Source organism: Mauremys mutica, chromosome 2 (assembly GCF_020497125.1).
Source record: "Mauremys mutica isolate MM-2020 ecotype Southern chromosome 2, ASM2049712v1, whole genome shotgun sequence".
Classification (NCBI taxonomy): Eukaryota; Metazoa; Chordata; order Testudines; family Geoemydidae; genus Mauremys; species Mauremys mutica.
In genome coordinates this window covers 90,659,845-90,677,291 of record NC_059073.1, presented here as the reverse complement: position 1 = coordinate 90,677,291, position 17,447 = coordinate 90,659,845, and the positions used below count along the sequence as shown (strand labels likewise).

The following is a 17,447-nucleotide window of genomic DNA, read 5'->3' as shown; positions in this document are numbered from 1 at the left end:
TATATATACACATTATAATCTTGGATAATCAAGGGATCTTCAATTTAAATTATTAGACCCAGTTTTGAATACTCAAACCAAAGTTCTTTACATTCATGTTTCCAGTGGAGAAAATGAAGATGGGAACTTTAGAGTTATCAAAGCATTTCCTTTGACACATCAAGCTCAGAAACCCTAGGGATAGCATAATAATAATAACAATAATTAATAATAATAATGCAGGAGTTATACTGTTAAAATTGACAGATCAGCATTTTGATCAAAACAGCACCGGTGTGGCAGCCTCATCTACCAGGTCTTGCTGCATCAACAGCAATCAGTACTAGGTAAAAGTGATAAGAAAACCAAAAAATAAAGAATATTACACAGGTTTGCTAGGTTCAACTTAACATGGGCAAGGATGAATATTTCCCCCAAACATATTTAGAAAAGTGAAGCTGATTTTGAACTGCAATACAATAGCAGCTGCAGGAAGCTTTTTATTTTGCATGTTCTAGTTCCAGGATAACTGTATGCTGTTTTTACAAAGCTTAATGTAAATGGAAACATTTCCACAAAATTATTTCAATATAAACTGTTTACTTTTATAGGAATGGTGTTTTTCAACACTGTCTGCAACCCAAACATTGTACCAAACTGCTAATGGATGATCACCATGAATTGGAACTGACTAAAAGGAAACATGATTTTAATTAGTCTATTTTCAATTTTCCAAGCTAAGTGAAATGCAAAAAAAGGAAATAAACAGCATAAATGTTGAAAATATATTAGATTTTTAAAATTTAGATACAGTATTCTAAGATTTTTGGTAATACAGAAAGAAAATCATTTTTACAAGAAATCTATGAAAATAACTCCTAAAGAACTATTCTGGCTGAGGTGGGTTTGAAGATCAGTTCTCACTCCCTAGAATGCCTCATGCAGTTGGCACAATACAAAGCCGCTGACTGCTAAACTCCTACCACTTGCCTTCTCATGGCAGAGAAGCTCTTAACTGGAAGTCGGAGTGTAAAAGGTGAGGGTGTTTGGCACTTTATAGCCAGATTGCTCTGGGCAGGTGGGGCTGGTTAGCTGTGGCAGGCAGTCCATCTAGGAGAAGGAACTTCAATTTCAAACCAAGAACGTCAGGCCCGGCCAGGTGCTTTGTAAAAGTTGTGCCAGTCACAAATGCTTTATGGTCTTCATTTTCAGGGAATATATCAGTACAATACTAGGGCATCAACTGGAAGAGGCATGCAACTGCTTCACCTGATGGCGGTAAAAAATGGGCAAAGGCTATTGTTTTCTGGCCACATGCAGCTGAGGAAGCATTGACTGAGATGGCTGGGTCACTCGAGATGATGAGATCTGGGATATGTTGGCCAGAGAGGACAAGAGCTAGTAATCATGGGACAAAGACCATGAGGGAGACCCAGAAAAAGGTAGTTTGAGACTCTGAAGAAGAACATGAAGGAGATTGATGTCAGCTTGGAAGATGCTCTTGACAATAACACTTGGAGATGAACAACAACAGCCGCCAACCCCAATTGACAGGATAAAGCAAAGGTGAAAAAGATATAAATATAACTTGATAGTGTTCCTTTCATTTGAATTTGTGTATAGTTTTCATTTAGTTAAGTCCCTTTTTCATGACATTAAGTTGCACATTTGCTCTCTGCCAAGAAATAAGGACACTGGGTCTGATATTTTGAGAAATACAAATAATTGTTTTAAGTTACTTTTCTATCTATTATTTTGACCAGAGACTAAGATTGTGTCCTTTCACTTTTTGCTATGAATATATTCCATACAAGTACCTTACCCACCTTTAAATCTTGCTCCAAACTTCTAATGAGCTCTCCATCCACTTGCCCTGTCTGCGCAACTTTCAAACTTTTCTGTTCTGCTTTCCTGAGACGATACTGCAGAATGCGGCAGTTCTTGTTTGCACGGTCCAGCTCTTTCCGGAGTTCCTGCAGCTGATAAACATCTTCCTCTAAATAACTGTCACGCATCTCCTCCATTTCAGCCCGAAGTTCATCCAATTCATCCTGTGAAAAGTCAAAACACCTCTCCATTATATCTCTAAATCTCATCCAGGAGAATAAAAAAGAAACATGCTTGTCAAGATACAATATCAAAAAGGTGATGTAGATTCCAACATGCAGCTCCAGATGTCACGGGAATATCAATATTATCCCTTACTAGAATAGTTATGTTGAATTACATTAATGAATGTCTGTTCTATTTGTTTTAATTGCCATGGTAATTAAGAATGGACCAGGGTTACCAGGATGTGTATCTGTCTCCTGAAACCGATAACACCATAATTCTTTCCTTTCCCTAATGAATTAAAATGAAATTTACATAATAATTAGCCATTATCTTAGCTGATTGTTTATTTCCTCAGAATTATAGCAAACCTACTTAAGCGCCTGAACTTCTCTGTGTGATGTCTTTATAAAAGAGAGTGCTTTGAAGAAATAAAATGTTCTTTCCCACTTTAATAACTTTAATAAATCTTTGCAACATGAACTTTTCAACTTACAGCCAAATAATCAACTGTTCCACATCAGAATGTGTTATGTCCAAGTCTTTTAGTGCATGCACATTGAATTCCCAGTCAGTTGAAAACCCCCTCCCTCACCTATGCAGGGTGTGTGCACAGACACACTTGCCAATCCCAGAATCACGTGGGCAGAAAAATATCTCTGTCGACATGAATGTAAACAGGTCATGCCTTCCCTCAAATCTTTTAATTGTCCCAATTCTAAATTGTACCAGGAGAAGAACATGCCCGCTAAAGTCAGATATTAAGGTTTACAGCAGGGTAAACCGCTTCTGGAAGAGGATAAGCTCTATCATTCCCATTCATTTAATCTGTGCGTGATTGACGCTTTTGAGTTAAAACTCTTATATAGGCCTACCAGCTCAGGGTATAGGCCATTAAATTACTACATGGTGGCTCAGGGGATCTCTACGGCTCTATTATTAACAAAGTTAAAAATGAGAATGGACTCGTGCCAAGGCAAAGAGCAAGGACAAGAGATGTTCTCCACCATAAAATCCTACAGAACGACTGATACAGCTGCAGTATATTATTAGCCAAATAAAAAAGGCATAGTTATGTATTTTAATGAGCAACAGAATCAGGCAGTATTAGCAATATTCACAGGAAAAAACTGTTACATAATATGCCTGCCATATTTTCAGAGTTGTCTTCTGCCTACTTTTAGCTAATAATTAAATTTCTTGCTTCTAAAACATGCACAAGCTAAGCAGATGACATCCTTCTTGTTCCCCTTTCTAAGTTTTCAGTTCCTACTCTTCCTACTCTTTATACACACACACACACACACACACACACACACACACACACTTATGTGACTTGTCTTCTTATGCCCCATCCTGCAAACACTGTTGCACAAGCTTAATTGTACACATGGGTGGTACTATTCACTTCAATGGAACTACTCACATGTGTAAAGCTGAGCATGTTCGTAAGTGTTCGCTAGATCGGGGTCTTTGACTGTAATCTCCCTACATGTATTTGTACAGCATCAATCACAATGGGTGTTCAACACCTTTTATTTTGCATGTTCTAGTTCCAGGATAACTGTATGCTGTTTTTAAAAAGCTTAACGTAAATGGAAACATTTCTACAATTTTTTTTCAATATAAACTGTTTATTTTTACAGTAATATAAACATCATAGTATTCATGTCTTTCTTAGAGGTGAAAGGAGTGTACATGTCCCCCTTTCAAATGCAGACTAGAATGGAAGTAGAAAGGTAGGTTCTGACCCAAACCTTCCAACAATGTTTCAATCCCCTCCCTCCTTTTATTTACCTAATACCCACAAGACACAAGGAGGAGCAGGGAACATACTCATCAACAGGATCCTGACCAGCCCTAGAGCTGGAAAAAAGAGGTGGGAGGTCCTTTGTCTTCACCTCCACCACTAAACCCAAGATGCCTACACAGGAGCTAGCCGCACACTGGCCTAGTTGGCAATGTCCCTTTAAACTCAAACATAACTGAAAGTTATCAAGTTACCCTAACATGTGGTAACTCTGATGTGGGACTTACAGACTTGTCATGAATCACTCTGGCTGCATCATTTTATGCCAGTCCCCTGCAGCATTGCAAGATTAATGTATTTCTAAATCACTTCTAATAGGTGTGTGTTTAATCTAGCCTTGACTGTATCCAATGATAGTGATTTCACAACTCTCCTTGTGAATGAGGAGGTTAGTTAAACAGAAATTAAAAGGTACAGTGACTAAAGTGAAATCCCTGCAAGCTGCATGGACACTTTTCAAAGACACCATAATAGAGGCCCAATTTAAATGTAGACCCCAAATTAAAAAACACAGTAAAAGAACTAAAAAAGAGCCACCGTGGCTTAACAACCATGTGAAAGAAGCAGTGAGAGATAAAAAGGCATCTTTTAAAAAGTGGAAGTCAAATCCTAGTGAGGTAAACAGAAAGGAGCATAAACACTGCCAAATTAAGTGTAAAAATGTAATAAGAAATGCCAAAAAGGAGTTTGAAGAACAGATAGCCAAAAACTCAAAAGGTAATAACAACATGTTTTTTAAGTACATCTGAAGCAGGAAGCCTGCTAAACAACCAGTGGGGCCCCTGGATGATCGAGATACAAAAGGAGCACTTAAAGACGATAAAATCATTGCAGAGAAACTAAATTAATTCTTTGCTTCAGTCTTCACAGCTGAGGATGTTGGGGAGATTCCCAAACCTGAGTCGGCTTTTGTAGGTGACAAATCTGAGGAATTGTCACAGAATGAAGTGTCACTAGAGGAGGTTTTGGAATTAATTGAAAATTCATAGATTCTAGGACTGGAAGGGACCTTGAGAGGTCATCGAGTCCAGTCCCCTGCCCTCACGGCAGGACCAAATACTGTCTAGACCATCCCTGATAGACATTTATCTAAACTACTCTTAAATATCTCCAGAGATGCAGATTCCACAACCTCCCTAGGCAATTTATTCCAGTGTTTAACCACCCTGACAGTTAGGAACTTTTTCCTAATGTCCAACCTAAACCTCCCTTGCTGCAGTTTAAGCCCATTGCTTCTTGTTCTATCCTTAGAGGCTAAGGTGAACAAGTTTTCTCCCTCCTCCTTATGACACCCTTTTAGATACCTGAAAACTGCTATCATGTCCCCTCTCAGTCTTCTCTTTTCCAAACTAAACAAACCCAATTCTTTCAGCCTTCCTTCGTAGGTCATGTTCTCAAGACCTTTAATCATTCTTGTTGCTCTTTTCTGGACCCTCTCCAATTTCTCCACATCTTTTTTGAAATGCGGTGCCCAGAACTGGACACAATACTCCAGTTGAGGCCTAACCAGCGCAGAGTAGAGCGGAAGAATGACTTCTCATATCTTGCTCACAACACACCTGTTAATGCATCCCAGAATCATGTTTGCTTTTTTTGCAACAGCATCACACTGTTGACTCATTTAGCTTGTGGTCCACTATAACCCCTAGATCCCTTTCTGCCGTACTCCTTCCTAGACAGTCTCTTCCCATTCTGTATGTGTGAAACTGATTGTTCCTTCCTAAGTGGAGCACTTTGCATTTGTCTTTGTTAAACTTCATTCTGTTTACCTCAGACCATTTCTCCAATTTGTCCAGATCATTTTGAATTATGACCCTATCCTCCAAAGCAGTTGCAATCCCTCCCAGTTTGGTATCATCTGCAAACTTAATAAGCGTACTTTCTATGCCAATATCTAAGTCATTGATGAAGATATTGAACAGAGCCAGTCCCAAAACAGACCCCCTGCGGAACCCCACTTGTTATACCTTTCCAGCAGGATTGGGAACCATTAATAACTACTCTCTGAGTACAGTTATCCAGCCAGTTATGCACCCACCTTATAGTAGCCCCATCTAAGACATATTTGCCTAGTTTATTGATAAGAATATCATGTGAGACCGTATCAAATGCCTTACTAAAGTCTAGGTATACCACATCCACCGCTTCTCCCTTATCCACAAGACTCGTTATCCTATCAAAGAAAGCTATCAGATTGGTTTGACATGATTTGTTCTTTACAAATCCATGCTGGTTATTCCCTATCACCTTACCACCTTCCAAGTGTTTGCAGATGATTTCCTTAATTACTTGCTCCATTATCTTCCCTGGCACAGAAGTTAAACTAACTGGTCTGTAGTTTCCTGGGTTGTTTTATTTCTCTTTTTATAGATGGGCACTATATTTGCCCTTTTCCAGTCTTCTGGAATCTCTCCTGGTTTTCCAAAGATAATAGCTAGAGGCTCAGGCCTTGTCTACACTACAAGACTATTTCGAATCAACTTAGTTCGAATTTGTGGATTCGACCTTATGAAGTCAAATTTGTGTATCCATACTAAATACACTAATTCGAATTTCTGAGTCCACATTCACGGGGCCAGCGTCGACTTTAGAAGCGGTGCACTGTGGGAAGCTATCCCACAGTTCCCGCAGTCCCCGCTGCCCATTGGAATGCTGGGTAGAGCTCCCAATGCCTGCTGGGGGAAAAAATGTGCCGAGGGTGGTTTTGGGTAACTGTCATTATTGAACTGTCACTCCCGCCCTCTCTCCCTGAAAGCGCCAGCGGGAAATCTGTTCGCGCCCTTCTCTTGTCAGTTACAGCGCGTACGCCACAGCACTGCGAGCATGGAGCCCGCTGCGATCATCGCTGCACTTATGGCCGTTGTCAACTCCTCGCACCTTATCGTCCACCTCTTCCACAGTCAGCTGCTGAGAAATCGGGCTAGGAGGCTCCGGCAGCGCGGTGAGGACAGGAATTCACAGAGTGGCGCAGACCTCTCACAAAGCAGGTTACGCCGCGCTGTGGAGATCATGGTGGCAATGGGTCAAGTTCATGGTGTGGAACGGCGATTCTGGGCCCGGGAAACCAGCACGGACTGGTGGGACCGCATAGTGCTGCAGGTCTGGGATGAATCACAGTGGCTGCGAAACTTCAGGATGCATAAGGGCACTTTCCTTGAACTCTGTGACTTGCTGGCCCCTGCCCTGAAGCGCCAGGACACACGCTTGCGAGCAGCCCTGACTGTGCAGAAGCGAGTGGCCATAGCCCTCTGGAAACTTGCAACGCCAGACAGCTACCGGTCAGTAGCGAACCACTTTGGCGTGGGCAAATCTACCGTGGGGGTTGCTGTGATGCAAGTAGCCCACGCAATCGTTGATCAACTGCTCTCAAAGGTAGTGACTCTCGGAAACGTCCAGGACATCATAGATGGCTTCGCCGCGATGGGATTCCCAAACTGCGGTGGGGCTATAGATGGCACTCACATCCCTATCCTGGGACCGGCCCACCAGGCCAGCCAGTATATTAACCGAAAGGGCTACTTTTCAATGGTGCTGCAAGCACTGGTGGACCATAGGGGACGTTTTACCAACATCTTCGTCGGGTGGGCGGGCAAGGTTCATGACGCGCGTGTGTTCAGGAACTCTGGTCTGTTTAGACGCCTCCAGGCAGGAACTTTCTTCCCGGACCACAAAATAACGGTTGGGGATGTGCAGATGCCTACAGTGATCCTCGGGGACCCAGCCTACCCGCTAATGCCCTGGCTCATGAAGCCCTATACAGGCGCCTTGGACAGTGAGAAGGAACTCTTCAACTACCGGCTGAGCAAATGCAGAATGGTGGTGGAGTGTGCTTTCGGACGTCTTAAGGGGAGGTGGCGGAGCTTACTGACTCGCTCGGACATCAGCGAAAAGAATATCCCCGTAGTTATTGCTGCTTGCTGTGTGCTCCACAATGTCTGTGAGAGCAAGGGCGAGACCTTTTTGGCCGGATGGGAGGTTGAGGCAAAACGCCTGGCTGCAGTTTACGCTCAGCCAGACACCGGTGCCGAAAAACTATCCCAGCGGGAAGTGCTGTGTATCCGGGAGGCTTTGAAAGCAAGTTTCCTCGGAGAGCAGGGTAACCGATGACTCTACACTTGATTTTAAGAGAAGCTGATCCTGGGCCTGTGTCTCTATGTGTTGAGTGAGATCTGCGGTTACATACCCCGTTCTCCAAGTTTCCCCCACTTCCAAAACACGTTTTTAAACAAATTAAATGGAACACTTATTTTTAATAAATCTTTCCTTTACTTTGCATTTCTGTTCAGGGTTTGAAACATGGACGCATACTGTGCTGGGTACGGTGTGCACTGATGTACAGACCGCTTGTACAATACAGGACGGACAGCCTCCTGCTCCTACATAGGTCTCTGGGGTGGGGGACGGTTTCAAGTGGTTGTGCATGTAGGGGTGGGTTTGCAGGAAGGGGCGAGTGGTGCCGTCTTTGCATAGGGATTTGGATGCAGGCTCTGGGCTGTGGGTTTGGGCGTAGGAAGGGGTGAGGGGTGTGGGGGAAGGGTGAGTATCTGTCCGTGGATGAGGGCTCTTGTTGGGGCTCAGGGCAGCGGAGAGGATCGCGCCTACGGTGGAAGTGCATGGTAAGGGCAGCATGCCTTAACATTAGGGGGTGGCAGGCGCTAGGACCGTGGACAAGCGTACACATCACAGAATGACCCGGGGCAACATACACCACACAGAGGGACCCTGGTGACTACTGAATGCAGTCTGTGTGTGACCTGCAGTTGATCCTGCCCCCGATAGTCTGTACCCTGCTAATGTAGGCTATCCCGTGCAATTATAAATCCCCTGCCCCCCCCCCCCTACATACACAGTCTTCTGACACGAAAGACGTGACGGAAAGAGTGAACAACAGCAAACAGCTTTTATTAATCTACTACATAGTGGGGTGATGAAACTTGGATTTGGGACTGGGTGATCCTGTAAGGGAAGCGCTTCTAAACAGTTATAGCGTCAGAGGTGTGTGGAACATTAGCACTCAGCTGTGGTGCAGTGACAGTTCTCACGGCCCCTACCGCCCCTCCGTCTTGTAATTTTCGGTGAGGGGGAGACAGGACTTCTTGGCGTTGGAGGGTGGTTGCAGATACAGTGCAGGGGGCTCTCTCCTCCTGCCTGCGGTCCTGCAGCACATCAACAAGGCGCCGGAGCGTGTCCGTTTGCTCCCTCATTAGCCCAAGCAGCGTTTGAGTCGCCTGATGGTCTTCCTGCCACCACCTATCCTCCCGTTCGATGTGTGTGCGATGCTGTTGACATAGGCTCTCCCTCCACTGTCTCTGCTCTGCCGTCTCGGCTCTGGAGCAGGACATCAGTTCCGCGAACATCTCTTCCCGAGTCTTTTTCTTTCGCCACCAAATCTGAGCCAGCCTCTGCGAGGGGGATGCCGGGGCAGTCCGGGAAAGAGCAGAAGCTGTGTGATGGGAAACAGTAAATGATTTCCTTGAACAGATACATGTTTGTGAACAGTGAACACAGTCTAGTCAGTTTCTCTGAACAAGACCATACAGGGCACCAAGTCTCACGAGATCTCAGGAAAAGTTCAAGATTTCGGAATACGCTCTCATTGGCGGCGCCATTGCACAGGAGAGCGGACAAGCGGGGAGATACAGCATAATCCGTCTTGCAGACAGTCCTGGTAAGCCTTAAAGTAGATCATGCTTATCAGTTAGTGGATAGCTGTGCTCTCCTGCTAAAGGCAATCTGGAAAGCAGAAAGGCTGAGCCTTTTCCAGCCCCTCCCGCCAGTGCACGGGAAAGATCAATGTCTGCTTGTTCTCTGTGGCCTCCAGCACGTGGCTGTTAAGCGAGGGTCGTTGTTATGCAACCTAATTGTAAACCGTTAACAATAGTAACAATACACTAATTGCCCGACTTAGATGCAGCCTGTCCAGACCGACATCACTCTGAGGCGGGTCACTCGCAGTCAGAGAGAGCGGATGCTACTGGAAGCCCTGCACAGACCAGGACCATATGCAGCAATGCTGGTGGAGGCGATGATTCCTCTCTACATTAGGATCTCCTGGCGCGGAAGAGTGTGCTTCCATGGAGCACCGAATAAGGCACCTCTCCCCAGGAACCTCCTGCGGAGGCTTTTCGAGCTGCTCTCTGAGAGCTTTGTTGAACTGTCCCAAGAGGATTATTGTTCAATCCCTATATGTGTGGACCTACTATTTATATAGTTTGACATGTAAAATTTTGTATATAGTATTTCTATTTTTTCTATACCCGTTTTTAAAAAAATAAAAGTTTCCATGTTTATAGCACTTACCGCCTGATCCTTCCCCTGATTCTGAGTCCGGGTTAACGGGCGGGGAGGGTTGGTAGGGGATCTCTGTGAGGGTGATAAAGAGATCCTGGCTGTCAGGGCAAGCGGTATTGTGTTCGCTGTCGCCTGCGCCGTCCTCCACAAACCCTTCCTCATCTTCCCCATCGGCGAACATCGCCGAGGAACTGTCCAGGTACACTATGCCATCCTCAGAGTCCACGGTCACTGGTGGGGCAGTGGTGGCAGACCCACCGAGAATGGCATGCAGTGCCTCGTAGAAGCGGCATGTCTGGGGCTGTGCTCCGGAGCGTCCGTTTGCCGCTCTGACTTTTTGGTAACCTTGTCTCAGGTCCTTGACTTTCACGCGGCACTGCATCGCATCCCGGCTGTATCCTTTCTCTATCATTGCTTTAGAGACCTTCTCGAAGGTCTTTGCATTCCGCTTGTTGGAGCGCAGCTCCGAGAGCACAGACTCCTCGCCCCACACAGCGATCAGATCCAGGACTTCCCAGTCTGTCCATGCTGGGGACCTCTTTCTATTCTTGGATTGGCCGGACTCCTCTGCTGGAGAGCTCTGCATCGTTGCAGGTGCTGCGGAGCTCGCCCCGATGTCCAGCCAGGACGTCAGATTCAAAGTGCCCAGACAGGAAAAGGAATTCAAATTTTCCCGGGTCATTTCCTGTGTGGCTGGTCAGAGAATCCAAGCTCGGACTGCTGTCCAGAGCGTCAACAGAGTGGTGCACTGTGGGATAGCTCCCGGAGCTACTAAGTTCGATTAGCGTCCACACCTAGCCTAATTTGAGCTAGCCATGTCGAATTTAGCGCTACTCCACCTGTCGAGGTGGAGTACCAAATTCGAACTAAAGAGCCCTCTAGTTCGAATTAAATGGCTTCCTGGTGTGGACGGTTGAGCGGTTAGTTCGAATTAACGCTGCTAAATTCGAATTAAAGTCCTAGTGTAGACCAGGCCTCAGATACCTCCTCTATTAGCGCCTTGATTATTCTAGGATGCATTTCATCAGGCCCTGGTGACTTGCAGGCATTTAACTTTTCTAAGTGATTTTTAACTTGTTCTTTTTTTATTTTATCTTCTAAACCTACCCCCTTCCCCTTAGCATTCACTATGTTAGGCATTCCTTCAGACTTCTCGGTGAAGACCGAAACAAAGAAGTCATTAAGCATCTCTGACATTTCTAAGTTTCCTGTTACTGTTTCTCCCTCCTCACTGAGCAGTGGGCCTACCCTGTCCTTGGACTTCCTCTTGATTCTAATGTATTGATAAAAAGTCTTCTTGTTTCCCTTTATTCCTGTAGCTAGTTTGTGCCTTTGCCTTTCTAATCTTGCTCCTGCATTCCTGTGTTGTTTGTCTATATTCATCATTTGTAATCTGTCCTAAGCCTGGTCTACACTAGGTGTTTAAACCGGTTTTAGGAGCGTAAAACCGATTTAACGCCACACCCGTCCACACTAGGAGGCACCTTATATCGATTTTAAAGGCTCTTTAAATCGGTTTCTGTACTCCTCCTCGACGAGAGGAGTAGCGCTAATATCGGGATTAACATATCGGAATAGGGTTAGTGTGGCCGCAAATCGACGGATTGGCCTCCGGGCGGTATCCCACAGTTCACCACTGTGACCGCTCTGGACAGCATTCTGAACTCTGATGCACTGGCCAGGTAGACAGGAAAAGCCCCGCGAACTTTTGAAATTCATTTCCTGCTTCCCCAGCGTGGAGAGCTCATCAGCACAGGTGACCACGCACAGCTCATCTGCACAGGTAACAATGCAGTCTCCTGAGAATCGAAAAAGAGCCCCAGCATGGACTGCACGGGAGGTACTGGATCTGATCGCTATCTGGGGAGAGGATTCAGTGCTAACAGAACTGCGTTCCAAAAGACGAAATGAAAAAGTATTTGAAAGAATTTCTAAGGCTATGACGGATAAAGGCCACAGCAGGGACTCAGTGCAGTGCAGAGTGAAAGTTAAGGAGCTCAGACAAGCCTACCAGAAAACCAAAGAAGCAAACGGAAGGTCCGGGGCAGGTCGAAAAACATGCCGCTTCTATGCTGAGCTGCATGCAATTTTAGGGGGCTGTGCCACAAGTACCCCACCCCTGACCGTGGATTCCGAGGTGGGGGTTGTAATCTCTGCCATGTCTGAGGATTATGCAGACGGGGAAGATGAAGATGAAGAAGAGGAGGACGACCTAGCAGAGAGCACACAGCACTCCGTGAGCCCCAGCAGCCAGGAGCTTTTTCTCACCCTGACGGAATTACCCTCCTCCCAGCTCTCCCAAGCAACTATCCCAGACAATGACGCCATGGAAGGGACCTCTGGTAAGTGTACCTTTGCAAATAGCAAACATTGTTTTTTAAGCAAGCGTTTTTTAATGATTGATTTGCCCTGAGGACTTGGGATGCATTCGCAGACAGTATAGTTACTTAGAAAAGTTTGTTAACATGTCCGGGGATTGAGAGGAAATCCTCCAGGGACATCTCGATGAAGCGCTCCTGTAGGTACTCCAGAAGCCTTTGCAGAAGGTTTCTGGGCAAGGCAGCCTTGTTCCGCCCACCATGGTAGGACACTTTACCACGCCATGCATGTAGCAAGTAATCAGGTATCATTGCATGGCAAAGCATAGCAGCGTATGGTCCCGGTGATTGCTGGCATTCAAGAAGCATCCGTTCTTTATCTCGCTGTGTTATCCTCAGCAAAGTGATATCGTTCAGGATAACCTGGTTAAAAATCAGGAATTTAAGTAAGGGGGATGGTCATTTTCCTACTGGGTTCGTGGACTGCAGCAGCCTAAAAAAAATCCTTTCCTGCACGTAGCCAAGCGGGGGGAGGGGAGGAGTGAAATGCCGATGATCTTTTTTGTGTTTGGTCAGCGGGGATCTTCCCCAAGCTACCAGCCACGCAGTGGGTGGGGGGGTGGGAAGGGTGTTGATTAGCAGGGAGCTAGCGTGGTATTAACCATGCGTTGGGGGGAGGGGTAAATCACTACAGAAGCCGAAAGACAGTGGCTTACCATGGCCGCATGCAAGCTGAATTCTGATGCCTGGACCTGTGTCTGTGAGATCTGTAACTCCAGAGCTGCAGGCACTCAGTATTAAGATGAAAAATGCGACCTTGTAGGGAAATCACATGTGCTATGTAAGGTGAATAGTGCTGTTCACTGTGAAAGAGTATAACCATTGTTCTGTAAAATGTATCTTTTTAAATATTTCTCTCCCTCATGCAGCTGCAAATTTTTCAAGCGTCCCTCCTCCATCCCAAAGGCTAGCACAGATAAGGCGGAGGAAAAAGAAGACGCGAGATGAAATGTTCTCGGATATTATGGAAGTTACACGCAATGAAAGAGCTCATCTGAATGAGTGGAAGGACGTGGTATCAAATTACAGGAAAGATGCCAGTGAACGTGAGGACAGGAGGGACACCCGAGATGAGAGGTGGTGGCAGGAAGACCGGCAGGAAAATCAGCGGTGGCGGCAGGAAGATCAGCGGTGGCAGGATGCAACTCTGGGGCTGCTGCATGATCAAACTGACATGCTCCGGCGTCTGGTGGAGCTTCAGGAACGGCAGCAGGATCACAGAGTGCCGCTGCAGCCCCTGTATAACCACCCTCAACCCTCACCATGTTCCACATCCTCCTCACCCAGACGTGTAAGAACGCGTGGGGGGAGGCTCCGTGCACCCGCCCACTCCACCCCCGTGGACAGCCCAACCAGAAGGCTGTCGTTACTGTGAAATTTTTTTAATGGCCTTATCCATCCCTCCTATCCTCCTCCCAAACCACACCCTTACTTCTCTCCCTCTTTTTATAATGAATTAATAAAGAATTCATGATTTTTAAATGAGAGTGACTTTATTTGCATAAGTAAGCTGTACTCGAAGGGGGAGGGTGAGTTGCTTACAGGGAATGAGTCAATCAAGGGGGTTGGGTGTTCATCAACAAACACAGCAGTCACACTGTACCCTGGCCATTGATGAAGCTCGTTTTCAAAGCTTCTCTGATGCGCACCGCTTCCTGGTGTGCTCTTCTAATCTCCCTGGTGTCTGGCTGCGCGTAATCAGCGGCCAGGTGATTTGCCTCAGCCTCCCACCCCGCCATAAAGGTCTCCCCCTTACTCTCACAGAGATTGTGGAGAATACAGCAAGCAGCAATAACATAGGGGACATTGGTTTGGCTGAGGTCTGAGCGAGTCAGTAATGTGCGCCAGCGCGCCTTTAAACGGCCAAATGCACATTCCACCACCATTCTGCACTTGCTCAGCCTGTAATTGAACAGATCCTGACCACTGTCCAGGCTGCCTGTGTATGGCTTCATGAGCCATGGCATCAAGGGGTAGGCTGGGTCCCCCAGGATAACGACAGGCATTTCAACATCCCCAACTGTTATTTTCTGGTCTGGGAAGTAATTCCCTTGCTGCAGCCATTTAAACAGAGTAGTGCTTCTGAATACGCGAGCGTCATGAACCCTCCCTGGCCATCCTACGTGGATGTTTGTGAAACGTCCCTTGTGATCCACCAGTGCTTGCAGCACCATTGAAAAGTACCCCTTCCGGTTTACGTACTGGGTGCCCTGGCACTCCGGTGACAAGATAGGGATATGGGTTCCATCTATCGCCCCCCCACAGTTAGGGAATCCCAGTGCAGCAAAGCCATCCACTATGGCCTGCACGTTTCCCAGAGTCACAACCTTTCGTAGCAGCAGCTTAGTGATTGCTTTGGCTACTTGCATCACAGCAGCCCCCACAGTAGATTTTCCAACTCCAAATTGATTTCCGACTGACCGGTAGCTGTCTGGCGTTGCAAGCTTCCACAGGGCTATCGCCACTCACTTCTCTACTGTGAGGGCTGCTCTCATCTTGGTATTATGGCGTTTCAGGGCAGGGGCAAGCAAGTCACAAAGTTCCATGAAAGTGCCCTTACACATGCGAAAGTTTCGCAGCCACTGGGAATCGTCCCACACCTGCAACACAATGCGGTCCCACCAGTCAGTGCTTGTTTCCCGGGCCCAAAATCGGCGTTCAATGGATAGAATCTGCCCCATTACCATCAGGATCTCCAAAGCGCAGGGGCCCGCGGTTTGAGAGAATTCTGTGTCTACATCCTCATCACTGTCATCGCCGCGCTGCCGTATCCGCCTCCTCCTCGCCTCGGTTTGAAGGTCCTGGTTCACCATATACTGCACGAGAGTGCGCGAGGTGTTTAAAACATCCACGATTGCGGTATTGAGCTGAGCAGGGTCCATGCTTGCTGTGCTATGGCGTCTGCACAGTTCACCAAGCAAAAAAGGCGCGAAACGGTTGTCTGCTGCTTTCAGGGAGGGAGGGGTGAGGCTGTACCCAGAACCACCCGCGACAATGATTTTTGCCCCATCAGGCACTGGGATCTCAACCCGGAAATTCCAACGGGCGGGGGAGGCTGCGGGAACTATGGGATAGCTACGGGATAGCTACCCACAGTGCAACGCTCCAGAAATCGACGCTAGCCTCAGACCGTGGACGCACACCACCAATTTAATGTGTTTAGTGTGGCCGCGCGCAATCGATTTTATACAATCTGTTTTGCTAAACCGGTTTATGTAAATTCGGAATAATCCCGTAGTGTAGACGTACCCCTAGTTTCCATTTTTATATGACTCCTTTTTATTTTTTAGATCATGCAAGATCTCATGGTTAAGCCAAGCTGGTCTTTTGCCACATTTTCTATCTTTCCTACCTAGTGGAATAGCTTGCTCTTAATAGTGTCCCTTTGAAAAACTGCCAACTCTCCTCAGTTGTTTTTCCCCTCAGTTTTGATTCCCATGGGACCTTACCTATCAGCTCTCTGAGCTTACCAAAATCCGCCTTCCTGAAATCCATTGTCTCTATTTTTTGTACTCCCTTCTACCCTCCCTTAGAATTGTGAACTCTATGATTTCATGATCACTTTCACCCAAACTACCTTCTACTTTCAAATTCTCAATTAATTCCTCCCTATTTGTTAAAATCAAGTCTAGAACAGCTTCCCCCCAGTAGCTTTTTCAACCTTCTGAAATAAAAAGTTGTCTGCAATGCAGTCCAAGAACTTATTGGATGGTCTGTGCCCAGCTGTTATTTTCCCAACATATATCTGAATAGTTGAAGTCCCGCATCACCACCAAATCTTGAGCTTTGGATGATTTTATTAATTGTTTCAAAACAGCCTCATCCACCTCTTCCACCTGGTTAGGTGGCCTGAAGTAGACTCCCAGCATGACATCACCCTTGTTTTTTACCCCTTTTAGCCTAACCCAGAGACTCTCAACACTTCCATTTCCTATGTCCATCTCCACCTCAGTCCAAGTGTGTACATTTTTAATATATAAGGCAACACCTCCTCCCTTTTTCCCCATCTATCCTTTCTGAGCAAGCTATACCCATCCATACCAACATTCCAATCATATGTATTATCCCACCAAGTTTTGGTGATGCCAACGTCATACTTGTATTTATTTATTAGCACTTTCAGTTCTTCCTGCTTATTACCCATACTTCTCTTAACAGTAACAAGTCACCGGGCCCAGATGGCATTCACCCAAGAGTTCTGAAAGAACTCAAATGTGAAATTGCAGAACTATTAACTATGGTTTGTAACCTGTCTTTTAAATCAGCTTCTGTACCCAGTGACTGGAAGATAACTAATGTAAAGCCAATATTTAAAAAGGGCTCTAGAGGTAATCCCGGCAATTGCAGACCGGTAAGTCTAATGTCAGTACTGGGCAAATTAGTTGAAACAATAGTAAATAATAAAATTGCCAGACACATAGAAGAACATAAATTGTTGGGCAAAAGTCAACATGGTTTCTGTAAAGGGAAATCACGTCTTATCAATCTATTAGAGTTCTTTGAAGGGGTCAACAAACATGTGGACAAGGGGGTTCCAGCGGACACAGTTTACTTAGATTTCCAGAAAGCCTTTGACAAGTCCCTCACCAAAGGCTCTTACGTAAATTAAATTGTCATGGGATAAGAGGAAAGATCCTTTCATGGATTGAGAACTGGTTAAAAGACAGGGAACAAAGGGTAGGAATAAATGATAAATTTTCAGAACGGAGAGGGATAACTAGTGGTGTTCCCCAAGGGTCAGTCCTATTCAACTTATTCATAAATGATCTGGAGAAAGGGGTAAACAGTGAGGTGGCAAAGTTTGCAGATGATACTAAACTACTCAAGATAGTTAAGACCAAAGCAGACTGTGAAGAACTTCAAAAAGATCTCACAAAGCTAAGTGATTGGGCAAGAAAATGGCAAATGAAATTTAATGAGGATAAATGTAAAGTAAT

At 45.7% G+C, this 17,447-nt stretch overlaps 1 protein-coding gene across 3 annotated transcripts in view; it reads right to left on the bottom strand.

The window, feature by feature from the left end:
• Positions 1–17,447, bottom strand: part of LOC123364713 (microtubule cross-linking factor 1-like) — a 199,187-nt gene that overhangs the window by 160,783 nt on the left and 20,957 nt on the right. For all 3 annotated transcript variants that reach the window (XM_045007047.1, XM_045007044.1, XM_045007045.1), the window contains exon 2: positions 1,806–2,030. In XM_045007047.1, coding sequence (XP_044862982.1) covers positions 1,806–2,003 — 198 coding nt within the window. In that variant the 5' untranslated portion in view covers positions 2,004–2,030. The remainder of the gene's footprint in view (positions 1–1,805; positions 2,031–17,447) is intronic.